The sequence below is a fragment of the Balaenoptera borealis genome, assembly GCF_965194805.1.
Source record: "Balaenoptera borealis genome assembly, chromosome: 9".
NCBI lineage: Eukaryota > Metazoa > Chordata > Mammalia > Artiodactyla > Balaenopteridae > Balaenoptera > Balaenoptera borealis.
The window spans coordinates 58,267,856-58,292,989 of record NC_138873.1 but is presented as its reverse complement, the minus strand read 5'-3'; the positions used below and the strand labels follow the sequence as shown (position 1 = coordinate 58,292,989).

The window sequence follows — 25,134 nt, the reverse complement described above, 5'->3', positions numbered from 1 at the left end:
AACAGAAGAGAGCCTTTTAAGACCTTTGTCACACCATGAAGCACGCAGGCATGCTTGTTAATTCATGATGACATTTTAACCAGTCTTATTTTGCCAGGAGAGGTGATGACAGGGCATATTCCCATTTCTTAGGAGGTTGACAACTTCGGTTTAGCTCCTGTGGTACGGGAAGGGTAAGGGCCTGCAGCCCCCAGGCGGAGCCTGCTGAATCCCCACTCAGCAGAGAGCTGAAAACTGGGGCTCTGCTCCCTGACTCTTTTCTTCAGGCGACGCCTAGAGAATCCACCTGAGGACATCGCCCACTGAGGCACAAAAGAAGCATCCATTGGGAAATTCTGCAGTTCAGTCTAAGCTTAAAAGAACAGCAGAAAAGGAAAATGCATGCTAACTAGTTCAGTTTGTACGTAATCAGGTAATCATGAGACCATGGCTGCCTGTGTTGCATCAGCCTTGGCCTGGAATATGGTTCCATGGCTGCCTTTATTGTATTCACCTACTTAGATATGTTTCTGTGGAGAAATACACGGCAGATTACATTTTGCCCTAAAAAGATAAACACGTCATACTAGTCTAGTCAAATCATAAATTCTTTGTGTCTAGTCTCTTTTGATTCCTGAACTAAAATCTTAACTTGAATATTATTGAGCTATGTGCATTTTTATGAAATGAAAGATAATTCAATAAGAAGTGAGAAAAATAGGGAATTTCTTGGTGGTCCAGTGGTTAGGACTCTGCACTCTCACTGCCAAGGGGCCGGGTTCAATCCCTGGTCAGGGAACTAAGATCCCACAAGCCTTGCGGCACAACAAGAACAAGAAAAGAAGTGGGAAAAGTATTGGTTGCAGCAATTATTTTTGGTAGCATATATTGGGAACAAATATAAAAGCCCATCAACTTAAAAATGAATAAATAAACTGTGATATTTTGATATCCCTGACCAGGGATAGAACCTTTGTCCCCTAGCATTGGAAGGTGTATTCTTAACCACTAGACCACCAAGGAAGTCCCTCAAAAACAGTGTATTTTTATAATCTAATCTTGGAAGAGATATCCCATCACTTCTACCATATTCTGTTCATTAGAAGTTAATCTTTAAGTCCAGACAATGTTCAAGAGGAGGGAATTGCCCAGGGTGTGAATACCAGGAGGCAGGGTCATGGGGGGCCATCTTGGAGGCTGCTGACCACATCTGCTATATATCTTTTTTGCAGGTATGTGAAAATAGTGTAAAAACAGGTGGTAAAAGTATGTAGTTATATCAGTAAGAGTATAAAAACATGTACATGAAAGATAATAATTCAAGGTAGGGATTAGCTCTGGACCGGAAGGAGCGAAATGGTGTCCAGGACACCAACTATACCCTTAACGTTGTATTTCTCTTTTAAAAAGTAAGTATGAAAAATGTTATCCTTCAATAAATTTGGGAGACAGTGCAGGGATATTCATTATATTAGTTTCTACATTTTTTATGTTTGGAATATTTCATAATAAAAAGGAATGGGTAAAATACAAATAATTAAAAGCTTTTCATTCTATTCTCTGTGGGCTCAAAGAGTGGGATTCAAAACCCTCACAGGCATAGGTGTGGGAGATGAGGGAGGGGGAATAAGGCCTGACTTCTTGGTTACCAGGTTCACATTACTGGAGGTGTGGGTGTCACTAAGGGACCACCCTTCAACCGACCGATAAGTTTTTAGTGCGTCATAGGTACAAAGTCTGGGGCTAAGTGCTGGGGGTGCTGACATACACGCTCGGTCTGAGAAGACCTGACTCTGACCTGATTCAAGGGTATGGATTCTGGCACGGAAAGGAGTAGGGAAGGATGCATGAATGGAAATTAGTTGCTTCACTCTTCTTCTTCTTTTGTTTTTTAATATCTAGAAACAATGGTTTGACGGTTTTCTGAAATATATTTTCAATGGAATAAACTGGCAAAGTGGTCTGGTAAGTTTTCCATGTGTAATGTTTACTTTTGCCTGTACAAGTATTCTGACTACATAAGTGCATTGTCCTGAACTTTTAATAAACATTTTGAGTGTCATTTGGTTTTCTTATTATTCTTCACATTCGATCCAGGACATCTGACTTTAAAGAAAATAACACCTTTTTTTGGGAGTTCCCTGGTGGCCTAGTGGTTAGGATTCTGGGCTTTCACTGCCATGGCCTGGGTTCAATCCTTGGTCAGGGAACTGAGCTCCCACAAGCCGCGCAGCATGACCAAAAAAAAAAAAAATAATAATAACATCTTTTGCTGCACTACTTTTATGAGACTTTTATGAAGTGTGGCCAAAAAGAAAAATAATAATAACAGCATCTTTTTTATTATTGTGAAATACACATATAGAATTTACCATCTTAACCATTTTTAAGTATACAGTTCAGTGGTATTAAGTATGCTCATATTGTTACGCAGTTGTTACCACCATCTATCTCCTAAATTTTGTTTTGCAAAACTGAAACTACCTATTAATTCCCCATGCTCCCTTCCCCCAGCCCCTGGTAACCACCGTTTTACTTTCTGTCTCTATGAATTTGACTATTCTGGGTATCTCATACAAGTGGAATCATATAGTATTTGTCTTTTTGTTACTGTCTTATTTAACTTTGCATTATGTCCTCAAAGTTCATCCATGTTGCAGCATATGTCAGAATTTCTTTCCTTTTGAAGGCTGCATAATATTCCATTACATGTATATACCACATTTTGCTTATCCGTTCATCTGTTGATGGACACTTGTTTTAGCCACTGTGAATAATGCTGCTATGAACATGGGCGTACAAATATTTCTTCAAGACCCTGCTTTCAGTTCTTTTGGATATATACCCAGAAATGAAATTGCTTGATCATATGGTGTATGGTCAGGCCAGTCAAGATGGCTGTTCTCTTGCTCTCTGTACATCCCTGCCTGACCAGGGCCTGCTTCACCTACACCCTGCTCACATGACTGACCTTCCTATGTACTTGCCCCCGGCCCCAGCTAGTGATAGCTTATCAAAGGGGTGGTGAGGGGGGTGTGCTCCTCTACTGGTTTCCCTGGTAACTACTGAGCCCACCTGACATCAATTCTCTTATAACTGGTAACCTCCCATTCCCCGCCGGGAGGGAGTGAAGACTGACACTGTGTCCTGTCTGCCGTCTGTGGCACACGGTGGGGTGTTGCTCCAGGACCCTGCTTCAGACATGTAAGCTCCCGCATCCATTAAACCACTGATGTCTCTGTTGCTGACTCCGGGCTCTTTCTTCAGTCTTGCAGCTGGGCAAGCACAGGTCTTGTAGGCCTGTGGGGGGCAGCCCAACATATGGTAATTCGATTTTTAATTTTTTTGGGATCTGCCATACTCTTTTCCCACAGTGGTTGTATCATTTTACATTTCCAGCAACAGTGCAAAAGGGTTCAATTTCTCCACTTCCTCATCAACACTTGTTATTTTCTGGGTTTTTTTTCATCTAATTGGTGTGAGGTGGTATCTCATTGTGGTTTTGATTTGCATTTTTCTAGTGATTAGTGATGTTGAGCATCTTTTCATATGACCATTGGCTACTTGTATATCTTTTTTTGAGACTTATCTATTTCTTGGGGGGTGGTTTATCTATTCCCCATTGTATGGTCAGGCCACTCAAGAGGGCTGTTCTCTTGCTCTCTGTACATCCCCTGCCCGACCAGTGCTTGCTTCGCCTATATCTTATGCACACGACTGACCTTCCTATGTACTTGCTCCAGGCCCCAGCTGGTGATTGTTCTTATCAAAGGGGTGGTGAGGGGCATGCCCCTCTACTGGTTTCCCTGGTAACTAATGAGCCCACCTGATGTCAATTCCCTTATAAGTGGTAATCTCCCCTTCCCCCTGGGAGCAAAGACTACCGCCAAGTCCTGTCCGCCGTCCAGAGCCTTGCCTCAGACCTGTAAGCTCGCCCATCCATTAAACCACTGATGTTTCTGTTGCTGACTCCAGGCTCTTTGGTCTTGAAGCTGGGCAAGTACAGGGCTTGTAAGCCTGTGGGGTGCAGCCCAACACCCATTTTTGAATCAGGTTGGTTTTTTTGTTGTTTTTGAGTTTTATGAGTTTTCTATATATTGTGAATATTAATCCTTTATCAGGCATATAATTCGAAAATATCTTCTCTCCATATTCTGTGGGTTGCCTTTTTATTGCTAATACATAGTGTCTTTTGCTGCACTACTTTTATGAAGCTCAATTTGTCTATTTTTTCTTTTGTTGCCTGTGCCCTTGGTGTCATACCCAAGAAATCATAGCCAAACCCAATGCAACACATTTGATTTTTAAAAAAAAAAAATTTATTTATTTGGCTGTACCGGGTCTTCGTTACGGTGTGTGGGATCTTTAGTTGCGTTATGCAGGCTCTTAAGTTGCAGCATGCAGGATCTAGTTCCCTGACCAGGGATCAAACCCCGGCCCCTTGCATTGGAAGCACAGAGTCTTAACTGCTGGACCAGCAGGGAAATCCCAAGACATTTGACTTTTAATTACAGTTGCCACTTCTCTTTCCCTCACCGTTCACCAGGGTGGAACAGATCTCATTTTTCTGTCTACTGAACCTATAAAACACATATGTAATTACAGCTTGGGTGTAAATTACATTTCCCCTTTTTATTTTAACACCTCACCACTGTTACATTATCTTTATCTGATTTTATTAAAGCATTTTTGTTCTGAAGAATATTCCCAGCTCTTTTATTACTGTAATTGGTATCACTTTTTAGCTGTTTTCCGGCATCTTAAAGGCATGTATTTCTGTTTTGATTGCTGATTCATGGATTTATTGGAATGCATATGCAGATTGCATCTCTGTGAACAGTTAGTTATTTTAAATATGTCAGAATTGTCCCTAGAAGATTTCCTAAATAAAAACTGATTCCAATCAATTTACTTAAATTCATTCTGAATTACCTCAGACTCTGTCTCTAACACATTCAATATTTATGCAATGCATCCTCATGAGTGTTTCAAATATATTGTCTGGAGATAGGATTGAAGCATCCAAAAATAATTAACACAGTGGGCAAAGACAACGAAATGACAAAACTGAAATAGAAGATGCAGATGTACAATCATTTTCAGCATGAAAAGTAACAATCAGTTGAGAGTAAATCTTTCTGGGTTGGAGAGCTGCAACTAGCAGTAGGACCGATGTTTGTGAGTTGCAGCATTTTATAAGACGGACAGAAGCCAGGATCATCACTGGTGTGTTATATGATCTGGGTACAGTTATGTTTCTATAATTGATTAGAATAGTCCATGGAGAATGTTCTTTACTGCAATCCGAGGATTTCTTCAATGTTTCAGTTTCTCCAAAGGCCACTTGAAGGGTAATGTGTTTTTAGAGGAATGCATTTTCTAAAGTATCAGAAAATAAGATTGAAGTTTTATTGAGATGTCTGTATGATGCTCACTGCTTCTAATATACTGTATTAGAAGCCAGCTGCATTTTTCTCCTCCTTATTTTTTGGCTAGAGTTAGGTTTCAGAAGTTGGACAAAATGGTATAAAAATAGTTACTTCTGAAAGAAAAATCAAATATTTGCTTTTAAAAGGAAAGGGTTTAGGTTTTTACTGAATATACTTAAATTGATTTTCGCCCTTATACAAGCATGGGAGCAACACGACTCCCAGGGAAATTGGACGAGTGGGTATTGCTTGCAATATTAAGGAAAGTACATAAATGCTGTTAAGGAAATTTTAGAACTTACTTGAAAATATCATATCACTCTGGGTGCAATATGTCTTGCAACCCAAACTCTTGGTCAAAGTGTGAGGTGCCCACAGCTCTTGCTCTCAGAAGTTGTTCTGCTTCCAGAATGGTCCCTGTTTCTGCTAATTTGGAACCTTGCCCTGGCAAGGTTGTGAAGTGGTGAAGTTTGTCCTCAGAAGCTAGAATGGGCAGAAATGAGGCAGTCAGACTTCTCCTCCACTGTCTGAGGCTTCTGTCTCCCCTTCACTATCTGTCAAAACATGTTCTCACGAAGCATCCTCAGAAAAGTTCCACTGAAGTAATTAATACCCATTCCCCTAAGTGTGCTGAGCTACAACTGAAAGCGTGCATGCCTTTGCGTTTGGAGAGGTGGAAATACTGTAGCACAAAGGAATGGAACACAAGCACATCCTTCTCTGGGCACAAAGATTTTATTGTTTCTGGTGGGAGTAGCAATGATGAGGTGGGCTCTTAGCCTATTGTTCATTGACATATAAAATCAATCCTGCAGACGAGGTGATTTATAATTTATCACCTTAGACTTTCATTTACATCTCATTTCCTCTTTATAGTGCCTTATCATTTTCTAAGCACTTTCACGTAAATGATTAGTTCAACAAAATTGGTAAAACACTTGCTGTGCCACAGCGATGAAGATGGCTGTCTTTCTTATGATGGAACCAAGTACTCTGAGAGGAAGCACGGGCAGGTATTACCTCTGTTCTGTAGCTGAGGAAATGGGAACAGAAGAGAGCTGATCAGATATATTGTCCTAAAATCTTCCAATATGGGGTTGGATCACCAAATACAATACAGGGGTAAGAGGTAATGAAAGGAAAATAACAACAAAAAACCCCCAAACCCAAACTGCTTCTCTTGATACGGCAAATGCAGTTTTCTTTCTAACCCATATCTATTCCTTCCAGATCTCTGGTAAAACTGTGTTGTGATAGGAAATAGAGCATATTTTCTGACGATACCCAGCTAAATAACATAGGTAAAGATGCACATTCCTGGTATACTGCCCACAATTAGGTCATTTCTGTATTGTAATTAGATGAGCTTATTTGAAAGCTCAGTTGAAGATATTGGCATTCTTTGTCAGAATGACTATCAGACATTTTCATGTGGATTCAATTTCAGATACTTAAAGAAGTATGCAGTGACCTGTCTCTAGTGTGGAGTTGGGTAGAGAGACAGCTATGATGTTGAGGCAGATAATGCTTGGTTAATGAAGATCTCCGTTGGTAGCCTGGCTATACATTGTTTCATAAACGCGCTGTGAAGTTTTGTTGTTGTTGTTCCAATTCAAACTTTCTCTTCTGTAATTTAAGTCTATTTTATGTTTTGCTGGTCCACTTTGGTTAGAACTGACACATCCAAATGAATATTTTCCCTGTAGACGGTTACTTTTAGAGAATATGCACCAATTCTGATGTATTGCCATGAAAAACTTTTGCAGAATCTCCCTTTTCTAATTGTCTTTGGTGTTTTCACTTTTATGGCAGTCAGCATTACTCAGTGTTACAAGCCATCTCACTTGCAGGAATTATTTGGTTATTTCAGAAGCTCCATTCTCCTCTGAAATGTTGGCACCTTCAAGGCTATTTGGGAAAATGGGCCATTGGCTGTAGGGAGTTCCAGAACTGGCGAAAGCAATCCACATCCTGCAAGGTGCAGTATTTTGATGTCAAGAGCCAGCTGTACTTGGATGAAAGTTCAGAAATAAAATTCATCTTAGATCAGCCCTGTGATCTTCAAATCATTAAAAACTGCTTCCAATATAACTGGAATCAAAGGGTACAATCATTCAAGTTGATTATACTTGCTTTCAGTGGATGGGCATGGCATCTACGGGATTTATTTAACAAGTGCAAATAAAATCAAGAACAGACAAATAATAAACTTAATAAGTAAGGAAACATGGGTTTGGGGATTCAAAGAACTTTTAATTAGAAGGAGGTGCTCTAATTCTTCTTAACCAAACGTGGATTGATTTACAGTCCATTATGTTCTCCAGGAAGTCTCCATAAGGAACTGCTTAATATTAGAGACACAGTATTACCCGTGAAAATTCAATCAAGTGCATTTAAAAAATATTCTCTGAATTGCAGGCCAGTTGAAGAGTAACAATAAAAATTTAAGCATCTATTCAGATGTGGCTGTCAGGGCCCAAAGCTTGACCTTGGGTGGGACTAGACCCAACATCTGACTAGCACCCCAAGATCTTTCTCAAATTGGCATGCAAAAGACTTGGGAAAGCAACTCATGCAGCTCAATATCAATAAAACAAACAACCCAATCCAAAAATGGGCAGAAGACCTAAACAGACATTTCTCCAAAGAAGATATACAGATTGCCAACAAACACATGAAAGAATGCTCAACATCATTAATCATTAGAGAAATGCAAATCAAAACTACAATGAGATATCATCTCACACCGGTCAGAATGGCCATCATCAAAAAATCTACAAACAATAAATGCTGGAGAGGGTGTGGAGAAAAAGGAACCCTCTTGCACTGTTGGTGGGAATATAAATTGATACAGCCATTATGGAGAACAGTATGGAGGTTCCTTCAAAAACTAAAAATAGAACTACCATACAACCCAGCAATCCCACTACTGGGCATATACCCTGAGAAAACCATAATTCAAAAAGAGTCATGTACCAAAATGTTCATTGCAGTTCTATTTACAATAGCCAGGACATGGAAGCAACCTAAGTGTCCATCAACAGATGGATGGATAAAGAAGATGTGGCACATATATACAATGGAATATTACTCAGCCATAAAAAGGAACGAAACTGAGTTATTTGTAGTGAGGTGGATGGACCTAGAGACTGTCATACAGAGTGAAGTAAGTCAGAAAGAGAAAAACAAATACCGTATGCTAACACATATATAGAATCTTAAAAAAAAAAAAAAAGAAAGAAAATGGTCAGCACCACCTAGGGGCAAGACGGGAATAAAGACGCAGACCTACTAGAGAATGGACTTGAGGATACGGGGAGGGGGAAGGGTAAGCTGGGACAAAGTGAGAGAGTGGCATGGACATATATACACTACCAAACGTAAAATAGCTAGCTAGTGGGAAGCAGCCGCATAGCACAGGGAGATCAGCTCGGTGCTTTGTGACCACCTAGAGGGGTGGGATAGGGAGGGTGGGAGGGAGGGAGACGCAAGAGGGAAGAGATACGGGATATATGTATATGTATAACTGATTCACTTTGTTATAAAGTAGAAACTGACACACCATTGTAAAGCAATTATACTCTAATATAAAGATGTTAAAAAAAAGAAAAAGAAGTGGGAAGAGGTTCAGGAAGAGGGGGGTGAGTGGGGGAGACATTCTGCAATGTATAAAGATAATAAATGTTGATGCTTTACTTTTTACCAAAATATATATATTCCACCAAAAAAAAAAAAAAAGACTTCAGGAGAAGGTTCAAAGAAGAATCTTTGAAATCTCATTTAAAGTCCTCAAATTTGAAGAACTTTATTTTTCAGAAATAGGATGGAATGCTCCATAAGGAAAAGTGAAAGAACTGAGCTTGAAACTGGAAATAACTCTTTCCAGAAGTCTCTGTAGCCATCCTCCATTACCAAAACAACAGGCTTTCAGGACAACCTGGAATCAGCTACCATTCTGAGCATTTTTGAGGATCTTAAAATAATATAATTAGAACTCATTAAATTCAAAAATTTAATCTTCTAGTGTCTCTTAGATTTAGAAATTAGATTTCTGAAAGCAGAGAAAGAAAGGTAATCTAGAGGCTCAATATATATCTTTGAAGCCAAGTTCTATTTTGGTAATAGTTGAAAGATTTAAAACTTAATGCAGGTTTTTCTTTGTAAGAAGCTAGTTCATGAAATAATGTTTGCCTACTCATTTGGAATTATTTCTGAAAGAGAGAAGTTATCAGTTCATATTCTTTAAATGTATGGAGTTTCTGTTTGGGGATCCTTTCACTGTGAATAATTAGCAGCGGTGATGGAGGAAAGAAAGGGGTCTGGTGAGAGAAGGGGGAGCTAAAACTTCAGGCTAAAAAGGCTTTATGATAATTTGAAGTTTTAAAATACCTGTAATACCCAAGATTCACTGCTATATAAAAATACTCCATAGTCATCGTCATCATAAAGCTACCAATTAACTTAAGTATACCTCTCCTCTGTTGACAGGTGACATGAGGACCAGGCAAGTACTTGCTCTTGGTGAGTCTGAGAGTAGATGCCACTTCCAGAAGAGGAGGTGTCAACTGAAGTAGGTGTGTGGTATTTTAGAATCCATGGGTGTCTCTGTGTTCAAACAGTCATTCCGCAATGATTTATCAAGCAGCTACCATGTGCCAGGCTATGTTGTAGGTCTTGGTTATGTAGGCCTGAACACAAGTGATAAAAAACCCTTCCTGAGGCTTAATCAGGAAGCTTAGTTAGGAGAGACTAATAATAAACAAGTATATATATATATATATATATATATATATATATATATATATATATATATATATATATATATTTGGCTGCGCTTTGCGGCTTACGGGATCTCAGTTCCCTGACCAGGGATTGAACCCGGGCCATGGCAGTGAAAATGCCGAATCTTAACTATTGGACTGCTAGGGAATTCCCATAAATGAATATTTTTATAGTGGTGATAAGAACAATGGAGAAAATACAGGAAAGGGGGATGGGGGGATAGGTGAGCTTGGGTGGGTTGACATTTAAACTAAGATGGCTAGACCTGTGGGCGTCTGGAGAAAAAGCCAGGCTGATGGAGCAGCACGAGCCAAGGACCATGGGATGTTCACCAAGCAGCATGGTGACCACTGTGGCTGGCGGGGAGACGGGAGTCAAGGATGACTCCAAGGTCTTTCCTCTGAGCAACTGGAGGAAACTGTGAAGTGTGTGTTTGGGAAGTATGTGTAGTTTTCTAAGGCTACTGGATTACTTCATTAGAAGGGAAGGTCAAAAATCCAAGGGAGAGTCTCAGTCTTGTTGGTATTTAGTACCTGTTTCCCACCACAGGCATGGTTGCAAACCCTCCCATCTCCACTGGTTCTCTGTTCTAATCTCAGAATTCCTTCTCATATCCTCTGGTGCCTTCCCAAGGAATTCCATTGCATTCGCTTAAGATTTGCAGTTCTTACCCTGTAATTCAAGGTAAGAATTTACATACCTTTCCATCCTTCTTGTCTGTTTGTTCAGTCCCTTTCATGTCTCTGAAAATGCAGACCAACTGGACACCCTAGGTTATCTCAGAACCTTTGTTAATGCTGTTCTACCCGGAAGGCTCTTCTTTCATCTCTGACCATCTTCATAACCATCTTCAAAGCTCAGCCTAAATGTCCCTTCACGATTTTTCCAAATATTTCATTGCTGCAATGACTTCCTTTTATTATAGTTATCTACATCTTCTTTTCGTCACCAGGCCACCTTGTCTAAGAGGAAGGACATGTTTCTGATTCATGTGGATATCAGAGTACTCCACATCATATCTAGAATGAATATCTGACTGGCACTTCCATTATTTGGAGTTGATAAAATCCAGGGGACTATGAAATGGAATATGGAATTACAAATGAAATATGGAATTGATCTGATTGTGTTGGCACGTGCCCTATATTACAGTGCACACTTAACACTAAAATTTTGGTCAGGTAATGAGTGAGGATAACGTCGTAGACAAACAGCATTGGTTACTCATCGGAATAAGATGAACTTTTCCATCCAAGCACACCTTGCCTTACTAGTGTCTTCTGCAGCTTATTGTGAACTAATCACTTTCAATTTTAAAATTAATTTTAATTAGTCATGCTTTTTCTCTCAACGGATATAATAGAAATTCTTTCTTATTGCTCCTATGTCCTCTGCTGCATGTCCAGTGAAGTAGATCTCTCCCACCTTCCCAAAGTTGCCTGCTCTCTTTAAAAAAAAAAGAAAAGAAAAAAGAACGATGCTGATAAACATGAAGACAATGAGTTGTTTCTCTTCAGGTTCCTGTTTGGACTGGTAATTGTCTGTCTATATATCGTCTTCATTTTCTTTTAATTTCACTCAAACAGTGCTTAGGTATGAATTGCAATTAGGAAATAAACTGCCAAAGGAAAGGCAGAAAGACCTCTTTATATGAAGTAAACTTCTGAGACTACACCCCTTTGGACACCTCATGCCCGCTGCACTCGGTGTGTTCACATTAGTTATTTAGATTTAATTTTGGGAAGTGAACGCCTGGTTCTCCCCATCCTCCTTTTATTCCTCCTTCTCCCACCTTTTTCTTTGGTATGGAAAAGGAGGTACACACAAGCAATACGTTCCAGTTTCAGAAAAAGTTTTAAATTCCAGTACTTGCGGTGGTTACACTGGAAAGTATTTTGAAATAATTGATCACAGGACCAGGAATAACTGAAATTTCTTTGCAAAGAACAGAATTTCATTTCACTAGAAAATGTATGTTATATGGACATGGACTCCAACAACATTTTAGTTGGAAAAAAAGTATTTTTCAAGATGGAAATTGTTTGGACATAGGGAAATTTCCTGAATCATAGGTGAAAACCCACCTGCAGGGGCTGAAAATTTTCTAGGTTTGCCTCAGGCCCGCCCTGAAGAGCACAGAGACAAAGACTTGTACTACGTGGCCTGTATGAATTAGACTATACTTCTCTCCTTGTGTAAATAAGTATTAAGAGAATGGAAGTGAAGTCTGGACAGAGAAGGAAAAGAAAAAAACAGAAGAGTAAGAGGGGCTATAATGGAAAGGAGGCAGAGGGAGTAAGTGAGTCAGGCTGTGTTGAAGTGGCACTCTAAATATTTTATTTCCACCAGTTACAGTATCTACATTTTCTAAGATCAGTATATTCTGTTTTCTTTTAAATCATCATTGGGCTCTGTAAGGTAATTTTACATCATATATTATTAACATTTGTGACAATAAGAAATTCTTGAAATTATTTCCATATGTGATCAAAGTATAAATTTTGTGAACAAAACACAGTGTGTCACTGTAGAGATTTATCTTATATATTTTATGCTGCAGGGTTAGAAATGTGTTATAACAAATCTTAACACTGTCACGCCCCTGTGCAGTTAGTTTTCCTTAAAAAAAGAGAAGCCCATGTTCTTGTAAACAGTACACTGTGAAATGTAAGATTTGATAATTCCTAGATATCATCTCAATATACACAAATTGAAAGATTCTCCTACGGGCGTAGTCATTTTACACATCAAGAGACCCAAGAAGACAGCGTTATAAAAGGCGACATTTGTTAAAAGGCCCCCGCGGCTGACTCCGCATTGCTCGAGTCAGAGCTGCAGCCGCCGTCAATTTCCGCAGTGCCTTGAGGTTGGAAGTTGATTCCTCCAAGGCAAACGTCAAGTAATTCGACTTTGTCCAGATGACTGAACAGTCAGGCTTCTCAACCACTTCTTTCAGATGGATTGTTCGGGTCGGGTTACTTCACTTCGAGGTCAGTCAGGGCATCAGAGATCTCGTCGGCCTGCGCGGAAACACTGGCCGGTGTGACGTGCAGGTGGATGTCGTACTGCTGGTCCAGGCCAAGGTAGCAGTCGCTCATGAAATACAGTGTGTAGATATACCTAGAATATAAAAAAGCAACGAAAAGGTAAAACAACCGTTCTCGTCACCGTCGCGGTTAATTCTTTCGGAACTCTGGTGGGGTAAGACTCTGCTTACCTTCCAGGTACTTCAGGAGTATAAAAAGAGATGGAGACAACATGATGATTTCGGACGTATCCCACTCTTTTCAAAGCGATAAGTTCTCTCTTATCCACTTCTCCTAATATCAAAAACCATCCTTCATCTTTTGATTTGGGAAATCGAGGGGTGATTGCATGCCTGTCTTGCTTTCCCTGTAAACCAGAAAAAAAGGAAAGGCAGAGCATTACTAATGGCTAGATTTTCTATACCACTTGGCTGTGCTTAAAAGGCCATAAATCTAAGTATCTGGGATGTGTTTAATTTTCAGGTTTGGTGTGTTTGATATGCTATCATCTACCTTTTTTCAAGATTCTCGAAGCACACTATAGCCACACTACTTTGTGGCTCCATGAGAACAGAAAGCCCTCGAATCTTGACATCAAAATAAATTCTCACACCATATTCTTATAAATGAAATTAATTCCCCACTTGCAGATGAACAAACTGAGATACAACCATATTACCCAAGTCTTCCAAAGTCTTATTTGCAAGAAATTGATACTTAGGGAAGAAAGTCAATCCAGGCTAGACTCTGGATCTTAAGAGAACAAGCACTCTGTCACATAGACATCTTCCCCCATCACCCAAGAATAAAGCTCACATGAAGAAGCACATATTCTAATACGGTGTTATAAAAAGTCCTTTCTCTGAGGAATGGGAAATTGTAAGCCAAGCAATTTATAAAATATATTAATCACCACCATCCAAGATTAACTATCACCATAATGACAACACTTGAAGTCTTTATTTTAGATTGATTTTTACAAAATCCAAGATTATTCGAGAGATTCCTTAAGACAATGATTTATGGTGTAAAACGTACTAATAATGACATGCTCTCAATCAGACTTCACTCAATATTCTAGAGAGAGATGTTTCATTTAAGGCATTTTAAAAGAGAGGTCAGAGAGCAATGTATTTTTACAGCACTTAGAAACAAAATTTTAGAGTTTTTCTAGCACAGTTAAATCCAGTGTTTAAGTACTAATACTACAGTAAAAAAAAATCTTATACTACAATATTGTCAGAAATGTTTGCAAAGGCCTCAAAATAAAGCTCTCTCTAATTAGCGCTCTCAACGTACCTTAGATACACCTCAGTACACTGTTTCTCCAGACTATGATAAGCTGCTTGAACATCTCTTTGTCGAGGCTGTGAGCCCCCTGAGGCTGGGGTACATTGTTTAGCTATTTGGGACAGGCCTCGCTTCTGTCAGCGTGTCTGCACATGGCAGGCACGAAGAGAACAGGGATTGGAATCAGAGAACTCTGTGCTCCCAGCCTGCTCTCGTATTTTCTGACTCTAGGACCTTGGCAAATTCCTATACTCCCCAAGTTCCATTATTCTGTAAAATGGGGAATTTTACGCCTCACACGCCAGCTATAAAAAAAAAAAAATCTTAGTTTATTTTCCTCATGATTTTATCGGTATGATTACTACTGCCTTTTCTTTTGTAAGTTGGGATATATTGTCATCTAAAAATGCTCGTATTAAAGCCTCTGAAATGCCAGAGGCCAATCAGTTCATACTTACACTGACTGATGTTTAGAATTAGAAATCAAATGAGATGGGACTTAGAGGCACAGTATTGAAAAGACATTGTACCAAGAGAAAGTTACTGACCATTTCGTGTGTGAAAACAGAGGGGACAGTATTAATGAACTACAACCTCGCTCCTGAGGGCTAGTTCTACATATGGGAAAGCCCCTGACTCCGCTGAGCTAACGAAAAGGCACATTCTTATTTCGATTATTATGGGCTAAAAACCGATCTGCCCACATGCTGTGTACTAATATTCTTAGAGGGCCCAATAATTATTTTTGGTGTCACAGGCAACAGAAAAGAGCACAGTAATTTAAAATAAAAATACTGTAAATTTTTGGCCTGTACGAACGTTGACAAAGCTCCCTCATATGCATTCTAATGAAGGAAGCAGGCAGATGGGGCAAGTGAGCCACAGAAAAGCTTAGCTAGCGTCTTCTTCATTTGGGGTGCTGGGTAAAAGTCTAGATTTTGAGATCCCTTCAGAGTCCTGAGTTTCTGGTGCAGGCGGCCTGGTGTAGGGCCAAAGAATCTGCACTCTTTAAGGTACTCCAGAAAATTCTGCTGAGCCTGTAGCCCATACTTTGAGACCAGGACTCTAGGCATTATATTATTATGTCACGTGGGTATTCTGGGGTTGAAAAATGGCACATGAGGAGAACTGACTAATTGCAGAAGACTGACTCTTGCTGCTTAAGGCCAGTTGAGGAAGCAGGATTGGTGAAGGGCACGGACGCATTAGTAATATAAAAGACATGTGTGCTGGTGCGTGCTGGGATCTGGTGTGAAGCATTTGAGAATGGAAACCAAACACTATACCTTGTGGAACCCAAGGCTGACTCTCTGCAAGCTGACTTGAAGCACATACTCTTGATCAGCATGCAATCTGACCCATCTGTTGTCGTTGCGTTTGTCTGAAGTCACGGTTGAGATGGAGAGCTCATCGTGTCCTTCCGCTGAGTCATCCCACCAGCCTTTAACACTTAAGCCAACATCTATCACAGGCAAATGAGATAAGAAACTCCACGCCTGAATAAAAAAAGAAAGAAAAGATAAGGAGTGGTTAATGCAAAATGTAGTGAGCAACTAAGAAGTAGTGAGCTTTTAAAAAATCAACCTCTTTGTTTTGAGATTAATTCTGGATTCAATGCAGTTGTAAGAAACAAAGCAGAGAGATCCTGTGCACCATTTCCCCAGTTTCCCCCAAGGGTAGCATTTTTCAAAACTAAAGTACAATATTGATCCCAGTGATACAAGCCACAGCTCTTGTTCAGATTTCCTAGTTTTTCTTGTACTCATTTATTTGTGTGTAAAAATAGTGTGCTTTTAATCTTTGTAAAGTCCCTTTAAAAACACCTAAAGAAGTATTAATCATTACCTAAACTTGTGACCCCTTTCTTGTAAATCCCTTCTGGACATTGAGTGACTACTGACTACACTAAAAAATAAGTTTTAAAATAACTGTTGTTGAACTGGTTAGTTTTAGAGAAGCATCTAGTATAGCATTTATGTGACTTCTAAGGCAGAGAGCCTCATATCCCCAAGTAATTTGGGGATATAAAAGCAACTTGAAAAATGTTGTGATGCAATTGTTGATGTCAGTCAGCGTCATTCATTGATCATTTATTGTACAAAATGGGTTTTTCTTTTGCTCAGAGTCCAAATTATTCTGAAAGGAAAACATTTCTATATGTTTGTATATCATAAGGAACCCTCTAAGTCTAGGGTTCTTTCTAGAAAGAAATATGTTTTTTTTTTGGCATTATCATATTGAGAATATCAATTTAAATGACACATATTAAAGGGGTAGAAAATATTTTACCAATTTCATTCCTGCTCTTTTAATTGAAAATACTTGTGAGAAATCAAAATGCAGATGGTAAGTGCTTATCATTTTTTTTTTTTTTTTTAATTTATTTTCCTTATTGTTTTGGCTGTGTCGGGTCTTAGTTGTGGCACACAGGATCTTCGTTGACGCGTGTGGCTTCTCTCTAGTTGTGGCTTGCGGGTTTTCTCTCTCTCCCTTGTTGAGGCACATGAGCTCAGTAGCTGTGGTGTGTGGGCTTAGTTGCCTTGGGGCATGTGGGATCCTAGTTCCCCGACCAGGGATCTCTTCCATTGGAAGGTGGATTCTTTACCACTGGACCACCGGGGAAGTCCCTATCATTGTTGAATGAATGAATAAATGAATGAATTCCTAAGTCTATGGAAAAATGTAAAAAAAATAAACCTAATGTCCTCAGATAATTAATTGTCATCTTTTTCTAACATTTATAAATATGTGGCAAATATCACTATCAGTCAAGAAAACTTCTCTATATATATATTGGCTGTTTTATCCGTTGTTACCTTCTAAGTTAGTTTTTAAAAGTACATGAATACTTTAATTTTGGTTTTCCTTGTATTTCTTTAATATATACTACAGGTTTCCTGATAGGCTTTGATTTCCTGTTTGCTAAGACTTTATTGCTGTTGAGTATACCACCTAATTGAAATGAAGAAGCTCTGATGAATCAAACTATCCCTTAGGAATTCAAAAAATGTAAATCAAATGCAAATTTTCAATTCAACTCCAATCCTATAACTTGTCTTGTGAATCTGAAATTACGTTTGGAATAGATCTTGATATAGTCAAGCCACAGAATGGTCTACCCTGTGCTTCAAGGTACAAATGATGGCTTATCCCCTACTAGAACCAACAGTCACCGAGTCTGGAAGCTGTACCACTGGATGTTCTCTTAAGACTGGCCAGAGTGAAGACACAAATACACCATTTCTGTAAAGCATTTAACTTCGTGAGACAACACAGGTTAACATTTACCACATGAAGCAAGACTTCGTATGTTTCTTCACTTGTACCTTTAAATGAGTTACCAATATAATATTTTAAGTATTAGCAACTCGTTGGAATTTTATTTCACAAAGTTCCCCAAAGTCAGATCTGACTTTTATATATTTGTAATCTTTTGCAGCACTTGATATTATTATTTTCAATCTTCAATGTATATACATATGTTTGTTGTATGTGTATATATTTGTACATATATATATATACACAAACATACATACATACACACACACTCACATATACGTATATAAAACATGAGCTGTTTTTAAAGAAATTGCTAAGACATTTCAACACCAGCCAAACATATTTATCTGAGGATTAATCTTCATCTATTGAATCAGGCAAGAGCACTGCCATGCATACAATTATTTAATTAGCAGCCAAATCCTCTGCCAGTCAGCAGCCGTTCCAGGCATACTGATGGGGTAGAAGATGCAAATCTCACAGTCGTACTGCTTTTTCTCATTACTACTGCAATTAGCACTTAAATTGATGCTTTAAACATACTAATTTCTGGAATAATTCAGGATTTGTATGTTACCTGGGATCGCCTCACTGCAGAGCCGACACCAGATTGCTCTGCAAATTGAAGCACTTTTGAGCCAAATAACCATCATCATATCAGACTGAGCCAATTTGCATTTGGTTTTAAAGATAACAGAATGGCAATTTATGCAAATAAATTAAGTAAGTTTACTTCTGAGTTCTCCCTGAACTAATTACAACAATGTTCTAATTTTTTATCACATCTAAAACTTGGCTTGAAATCACTGTATGTTATGTTAGAAATCTGTTGTTGCTAATAGAAGCCTTGTTTTCATTTTAAATATATTGTTTTTATTCATAATTTTGATGATAATTTAGTTAGAAAGGTAGGCACTTATTATGAATATTTAAGTAGCTTTTGGTGCCAATTTTGGGTTCAACAGAAATTGAACAATCAGACTTTGATGCCTGTAATACTTTTTCCAAGTCCTGCTCGACAATAAGTTCCACTGGAAAAAAAAAATGACATGGTTTAGAAGTTTCTTTATTTTAATATCTGCATTTGCAAGTCAATATGTTAATTATGTTATAAATCGTGAACATTTACTTTGACATGTTTAGGGTGAAGTTGCTTAAGAGTTAAAAGTCTATATATGCCAAATATTTCTGGCATTGTTCATTCATGTTTTTGGTCTTTCCAAAGATAGTTTGGAGCAACGACCTATGTTGTCTTTCACAACATAGATTTAGATTTATATCTAAACTATAGGGTATACAAATAAGGAGTTTCTTTGAAGGACTACTTTAGAATCTAGAAACAATAAAGTGATTAAAATGGGGCGGGGGCATAAAAAAGTAATTGAGGGAACTGCACGAAAATATACCCAAGCATAAAAACAAAACAAAACCCACTCTGAAGAAGGGATTAGAAGGGCTCTTGAGCAATGCAGCCTAGTGATGGGCAAGTCATAGTAGGCCGTTCTCAGCCGGCTTAACAGCATTATACTGAAACAACCTTCTAATGATGCAGACGCTACTTCTAATTATTGTTACTGTCATTATTTAATACCATCTGTTGAGCTCTTATTCTGTACCAGGAACTACATAGAGCAGTTTACATAATAACATCCTGCTTGATCTTCCCAAATACTTCAGGAGACGCGTATAATGTTTTCACGTTCATAATCAGGGTTAGTAAATGGTGGGTGGAACTTAAACCCAGGAGAGTCTGACTCTGAAAGCAGCACTCTAAGTTAGAAAACTCTTGGTACAACTTCCCAGAGTGAGGGAGCGTCGAAACATGGAATTGATGGCCTTACCTGCTTCATTTTTGGGGCCGGTAGCTCTTTTTCTATCATGGAGCTGAATCCGTGGTCCTTCCCTCCACAGGCGTGGATCAGTTCAGGGAGGCACTCGATGGGGCCAGGGTGCCCGGCACGTGGGCCCTTTATACCTGGGCTCCATTTCCTGAGAAAGAACAACACCAACCAAATGATTCTTTCATAGCACAAATGAGATTTTCTGACAATGATGGTTTATATGATTAGAACAGTTTAGAAATTAAAGTTACTATATGACTTTTTAATTTTTTTTAACATCTTTATTGGAGTACAATTGCTTTACAGTGGTGTGTTAGTTTCTGCTGTATAACAAAGTGAATCAGCTATATGTATACATATAACCCCATATCCCCTCCCTTTGCGTCTCCCTCCCACCCTCCCTATCCCACCCCTCTAAGGTGGTCACAAAGCACCGAGCTGATCTCCCTGTGCTATGCAGCTGCTTCCCACTAGCTATCTATTTTACATTTGGTAGTGTATATATGTCCATGCCAAGGCCACTGTTGTTAAGCTTCAAAATCAGACAGCATTCTCATCAATCCAAGGCAGTTTGGCTATCATGACATAAAATGTATAAATCATATGTGAGCTTAGTAGATAATTAGGGTTGACAGACAGTTGGTGATTTCTATAGGAAGGCACTAAAGTGTGATAATGCTTCCATGTGGATAAAGTACGGAACTGGCGGAGCCCTGACATGTTTTTAATGGATGCAGGCAAATGTCTCTAATATAAGTACTTGAATAAAGTTTTCATTGTAAGTTGTTGAGATCATACAATTAAAAGTGCATTTTGGGAATATTTGAGATTTATAGCATAAATAGTGCTGGATCACCAGGAATGGAACCTACCTAAATCTTTCTATTTCCTGTTTATATAGCAAGCTGAACAATATCACTGAAATTAGACAAATACAGCACTTTTCTGGGTAACAGTAAAGAACTGGATCAAATCTCCTAGGCCCCAACCAGCTTCCCTAACAGACCCGTGTACTGTCGGGTTAGTACCCTCATGTGTCTCCTTTTCTGCTGAAATCCAACTCCCGTAAGTTTTAGTAGCATATTGGAAGGGTTCCTGAAACTGAGCTGCAGACACTTGAGGTATCTGCTCTTCCCCCCCGGCCACCTGCTGCTGGTGTGGCCCACTCTCCGACTGTGCCTTTTAGTTACCAGGGACAAACCGTGGTGGGGACTCAAGCACCGTGGAAACACCTGCCCTGGAATCCAGCATACTTCAGTCAAAGGGAGGGACTTCCCTGAGGAGACCCCATGTGTGCCTGAGGTTCTGGCTGGCGTATGTCTCTAGATGCCTCAAACGGCTGCCACGCCTCGTCCAGCTGACGAGAGGGAGAGGGTGCATGACGACAAGCACAGCCAGACTGTTTTGCTTGTTTACACGACTGTGAACCAATATTTTGGCTGCAAAGTATCTCTCAACTGGTGTGAAAGAAACATTTTCATTTGCACACTGCCAACCTTGCTTGTAATACGTACTGTTCTTTCCTTTGCTAAAATATATGTAGCCATGGACATAGGACCTAGGAATTGAAAAATTTTATCAGGAATATAAACTCTTCTTTTAAATGCAGGTTATATCTTGAGCTGCTAGTATATATAGCTGCTCAGTTTTGAACATTTTGCAGATGCACAGTTTACTTCTGACAACAGATTTCTGATCCCTCAAATCTATTCTGCAATAACAGAAATTGGTAGTTTATTTTGCTCTAGGTCACAAAGCACTTCAATAACATCTTTTAAAATGACGGCTGATATTGGAAAGGAATAAACACAGTTAAAATGAAAATGTATTCGATGTTGCAAATGGAAAACAACTTAATAGAAGGTTAAAATGAACTGTGGTTCAGCTTGGGACCGATGGTCAAATTCCAAGTGGGAACGCTATGTCTCTAGGCCATGTCTCCCTCTGGGAAACACGGGCATTTTCACTGTAAAGAATCAGTATTCCAGGCACCACATGAAATTCAAGTGACCATACATGTAAAGGAGATAATTTTTTGAAATAATAAAACCCTATTACATCGAAAATTAAAATACTTACCTGAAAATATGAAGATGGTGGTTTTCTATGTGAGGTATCGTAAGAAGCGAAGAGTCTTTCAACCACCGCCCCTGGATCACCATCTGCACCAGGTTGGTGATATTCAGGACAGTCACCAGCCAGCCCTGGTGTGCAGCTACGTCCAGCATTGCCTGAACAGGGAGAACGCATATGTTATACATCATGGCACCTGCCCCCTCTGTGGGGGGTCTGATGACAAAAAACAAACAGTCTTAACAAAAAACAAACAAAAACCCCCGAGCATTATACCTCTAAATTACTATTAATTAAAATAGAAACCAAAAAATAAACTACAGTTGGATTGGAGGGAACACACTGAACCTCTCACCGCATTTTTTGCACACTACTTCGTACAAAGCGCCAAATATTTAACTTTTTTAGGTCAGCAAAGATAAGCAGATAATATTGGCACCTAGTAATAAAACAAAGAGAAAAACTCAGTGTACTTTGAGAGTAAATACCTTTATAATTCACTGTATCAAGAGCACTAGTTGCCGCGTTTAAAGCATAAATCTCAGGTAGTCTTTTCCAAATTTAAAAGCAATAATGGCAAGGTGATAGGAAGTCTTCTTGCCAAAAATTAATTTTCCCCAGAGAGCAGGCTAAAGGCAGAGCCCTGGTTTTCAATGAAAATACTATACCACACACTAAAAGCGGGAAGGACCAGTGGTACATGTGGAAGGATGAGAAGCTATTCATATTAGTCTATACATTTAATCCAATGTTTTATGGACAAACAAACGGCTGCATTTGCTTAAGGCAAAACTAAACAGTGAAATCTTATTTAAACAAAGGAGAAGTTTACACAGGCAAAGCTATTTCAATTAAATTAGATTCTGGTGAATGCTGACTTAAAGACACATAAGTTAATATCATGATCTGAGGCAGCTACTTTATACAGTTTTAGGAGTGTACTCTCTTGTTTTGGGAAATGAAGAGATGAGGGTAAGAGAAATCAGATGTACCTCGTAAATGCCTAAAATGATACTTTACCGTTTCACTGATGGTAAAATATTTATAAAATGTTGTACAAAATCTATTAGTACATTTTTAGAAATGGTTCTTAAAGGTCTATTATGTTAGTAAAATTGATTTGCCATACTACTTAGTACTACTGAATCAGACATATCTTCCTTCTAAGTTTTGAATTTCCTATTCTGGGTTCTCTAATTTACGAAAAGTAAAATAGTTTAAAAAACATCTGGCTAAACCAATCTGTGGTCTTTTTACACACATTACAGGGAAATGGATCCACGTCTCTGGATGCCATGGTTAGCGTGACGGAATGGTCAAATTGGTCTTTAGCACCCATGAGCCTACTAATTGTACATCATAAAGCCTAATGGTTGGTATAATAGATATACTTACACGTATGTATATGTGTATGTGTGCATATGAAAGTGTGTACATGTACAAAGGTATATGTTTATAAATCTAGGGAAAGTCCACTTCTGTTCTTCCTATTTCTCTGCACAACTGATTTAAACACTTTGTCTTTGAAGTATACGAGACAAGCTGGTCATGAGGAACACTACTCAGACAAAAATAAAAGTATTAGTTCACAAGTCACAACTCGCGAACTCCGTAAGGGAAGAGAAATGAGTAATTATACCTCATGAGTAATGCAGTATCATGATGATGTCAGAAGTTGTAATGTGGAGTAACTATGGTGATTTTACTTGTGATTTTTACATTACAACTTGACTGGAAATAAATTCCAGACCACAAGCTCACATACTAGAAGAGCTGGATGGACGGACCATATGTTTTTAACTTTGAAGTTTTCATGATGAAGTTGAAAGATTTCATAAAATTTATGAGAGTTCCCCACAATCTTTCTTTGTATGATCCAGATGTGAAACGTAAAAAATCATGCAAAGTGATTGCTTACATGAAGTAAATGAAAAGGCTGTATCATGAATTGAAAACTATTATTTATCTTGTTTTAATTTCAAGAAAAGGCAGGTAGGGAGACCAAGAATCCAGGATGAGAGAAGGTTGTGACTACCCAAATGTGCTGAACAAAATGTTGCCACACAGCTCTGCCCAACCACTCCCTTGTGGGTCCTGTTTTCTCTGCCCCCTCCTGCCACTGCCATAGCACAGACCCTCATCAACTCTTACCTGCAATATTATAAATATCCCTTTATCCTCATTCTCATCTAATTTTTCTTCAATCCATATTTTATATTGTTACCACAGTACATTTTTACAGAGGTAAAACTGATCATGTCATTCCTCTGCTTAAATTTCTTCAATGGCTCCACACTGTGTAGAGGACAAAAGCTAATGCTTCTCTGCAGGTTCTCTTTTTACCAATCCTGCTCCCTCTACCATGTCTACCTGGGAAATTCCTATTCATCCTTCAAGTTGAGCTCAAATGTTACTTCCTCCTGTGAAGGCTACTTGATGGACTGTAGGCACTTCTTTTCCTATGTATCTGCTAATCTTGACACATGCCACCACTACCCTATTGTGAAACTTTGTTTACACATGTGCCCATTAAATATAGACTCCTTGATGGCAAGGTTCTGGAAGTAGTCTTTGGAACTGTAGCCCTAGCACAGAGCACTCAAGAAATATTCAATTTATTAAAGAATACTGGTAAACATCCAATTACAATAATTATAACAAACATTCTACCTAAGTTACTGCACATCTGCCAAAGGCAGCACAGCGTAGGAAAACATTACAAGCTTTGATGTCAGACATAGGTTTCAACCCTAATTTTGTCCCACTTACTTTGTGTAAATTTTGGGAAATCACTTATCCCTATGACCGCTAGATTGCTCACTGATAGAAGGGTGTTATATGTCCATATAGGGGTGTGATGAGGGTAAAATGAGATGATGTACGATGTAAGATATCTACTATACTGCCTGGAACAGTATAGATCTATTAGGTCTCAATATTAGATCTCAGTAAACAGGTACCTATTTTTAACGTTCCTCTATGATGAGATGAAAAGAACACCCTAAAACAACTCATTCTTTCTCAGAGGGACTTCCTTTGGACCTTTGGGGGTTGATTTCTGCACTGAGTAGTACAGGGATTCGAGGAGCAGGGCATGTAAGGTGGGGAGCAAATGCATGGAATGGGCAGAACTGTTCATCAGCAGAGGTGAGCAACTGCAAGAAAGTCAGGGGACACATAAGGCCAAAGACAGACCCTGCAGCCCAGGCCAAACTGGAGGACATGGGCCTCGTTCTCAGTTTGAGTGGACAAGTCCGTGTCACCATGCAGGTAGGTACCTGAAGGGGCTAAGGCTAAGGGATGGTCCAGGTAAATGGGTTTGAGGGTCTGGCAGGTCACTCTGACATACTTCTGCATGACTGAGCCTAGGATGGACTCCTTGTGTCTCACTGTCTTTTACAGAAGTCTTCCTGGTAGATGAGAACTAACAGGTGG

At 39.0% G+C, this 25,134-nt stretch overlaps 1 protein-coding gene across 2 annotated transcripts in view; it reads right to left on the bottom strand.

Annotated features, from left to right (window-relative positions):
• Positions 1-12,504: 12,504 nt before the first annotated feature.
• The window catches only part of ASCC3 (activating signal cointegrator 1 complex subunit 3), a 326,479-nt gene continuing 313,849 nt past the window's right edge, over positions 12,505-25,134 (bottom strand). For both annotated transcript variants that reach the window (XM_082405191.1, XM_082405192.1), the window contains 5 exons: positions 21,706-21,857; positions 19,627-19,774; positions 15,793-16,002; positions 13,408-13,583; positions 12,505-13,310 (listed from right to left, as the gene is read on the bottom strand). In XM_082405191.1, coding sequence (XP_082261317.1) covers positions 13,166-13,310; positions 13,408-13,583; positions 15,793-16,002; positions 19,627-19,774; positions 21,706-21,857 — 831 coding nt within the window. In that variant the 3' untranslated portion in view covers positions 12,505-13,165. The remainder of the gene's footprint in view (positions 13,311-13,407; positions 13,584-15,792; positions 16,003-19,626; positions 19,775-21,705; positions 21,858-25,134) is intronic.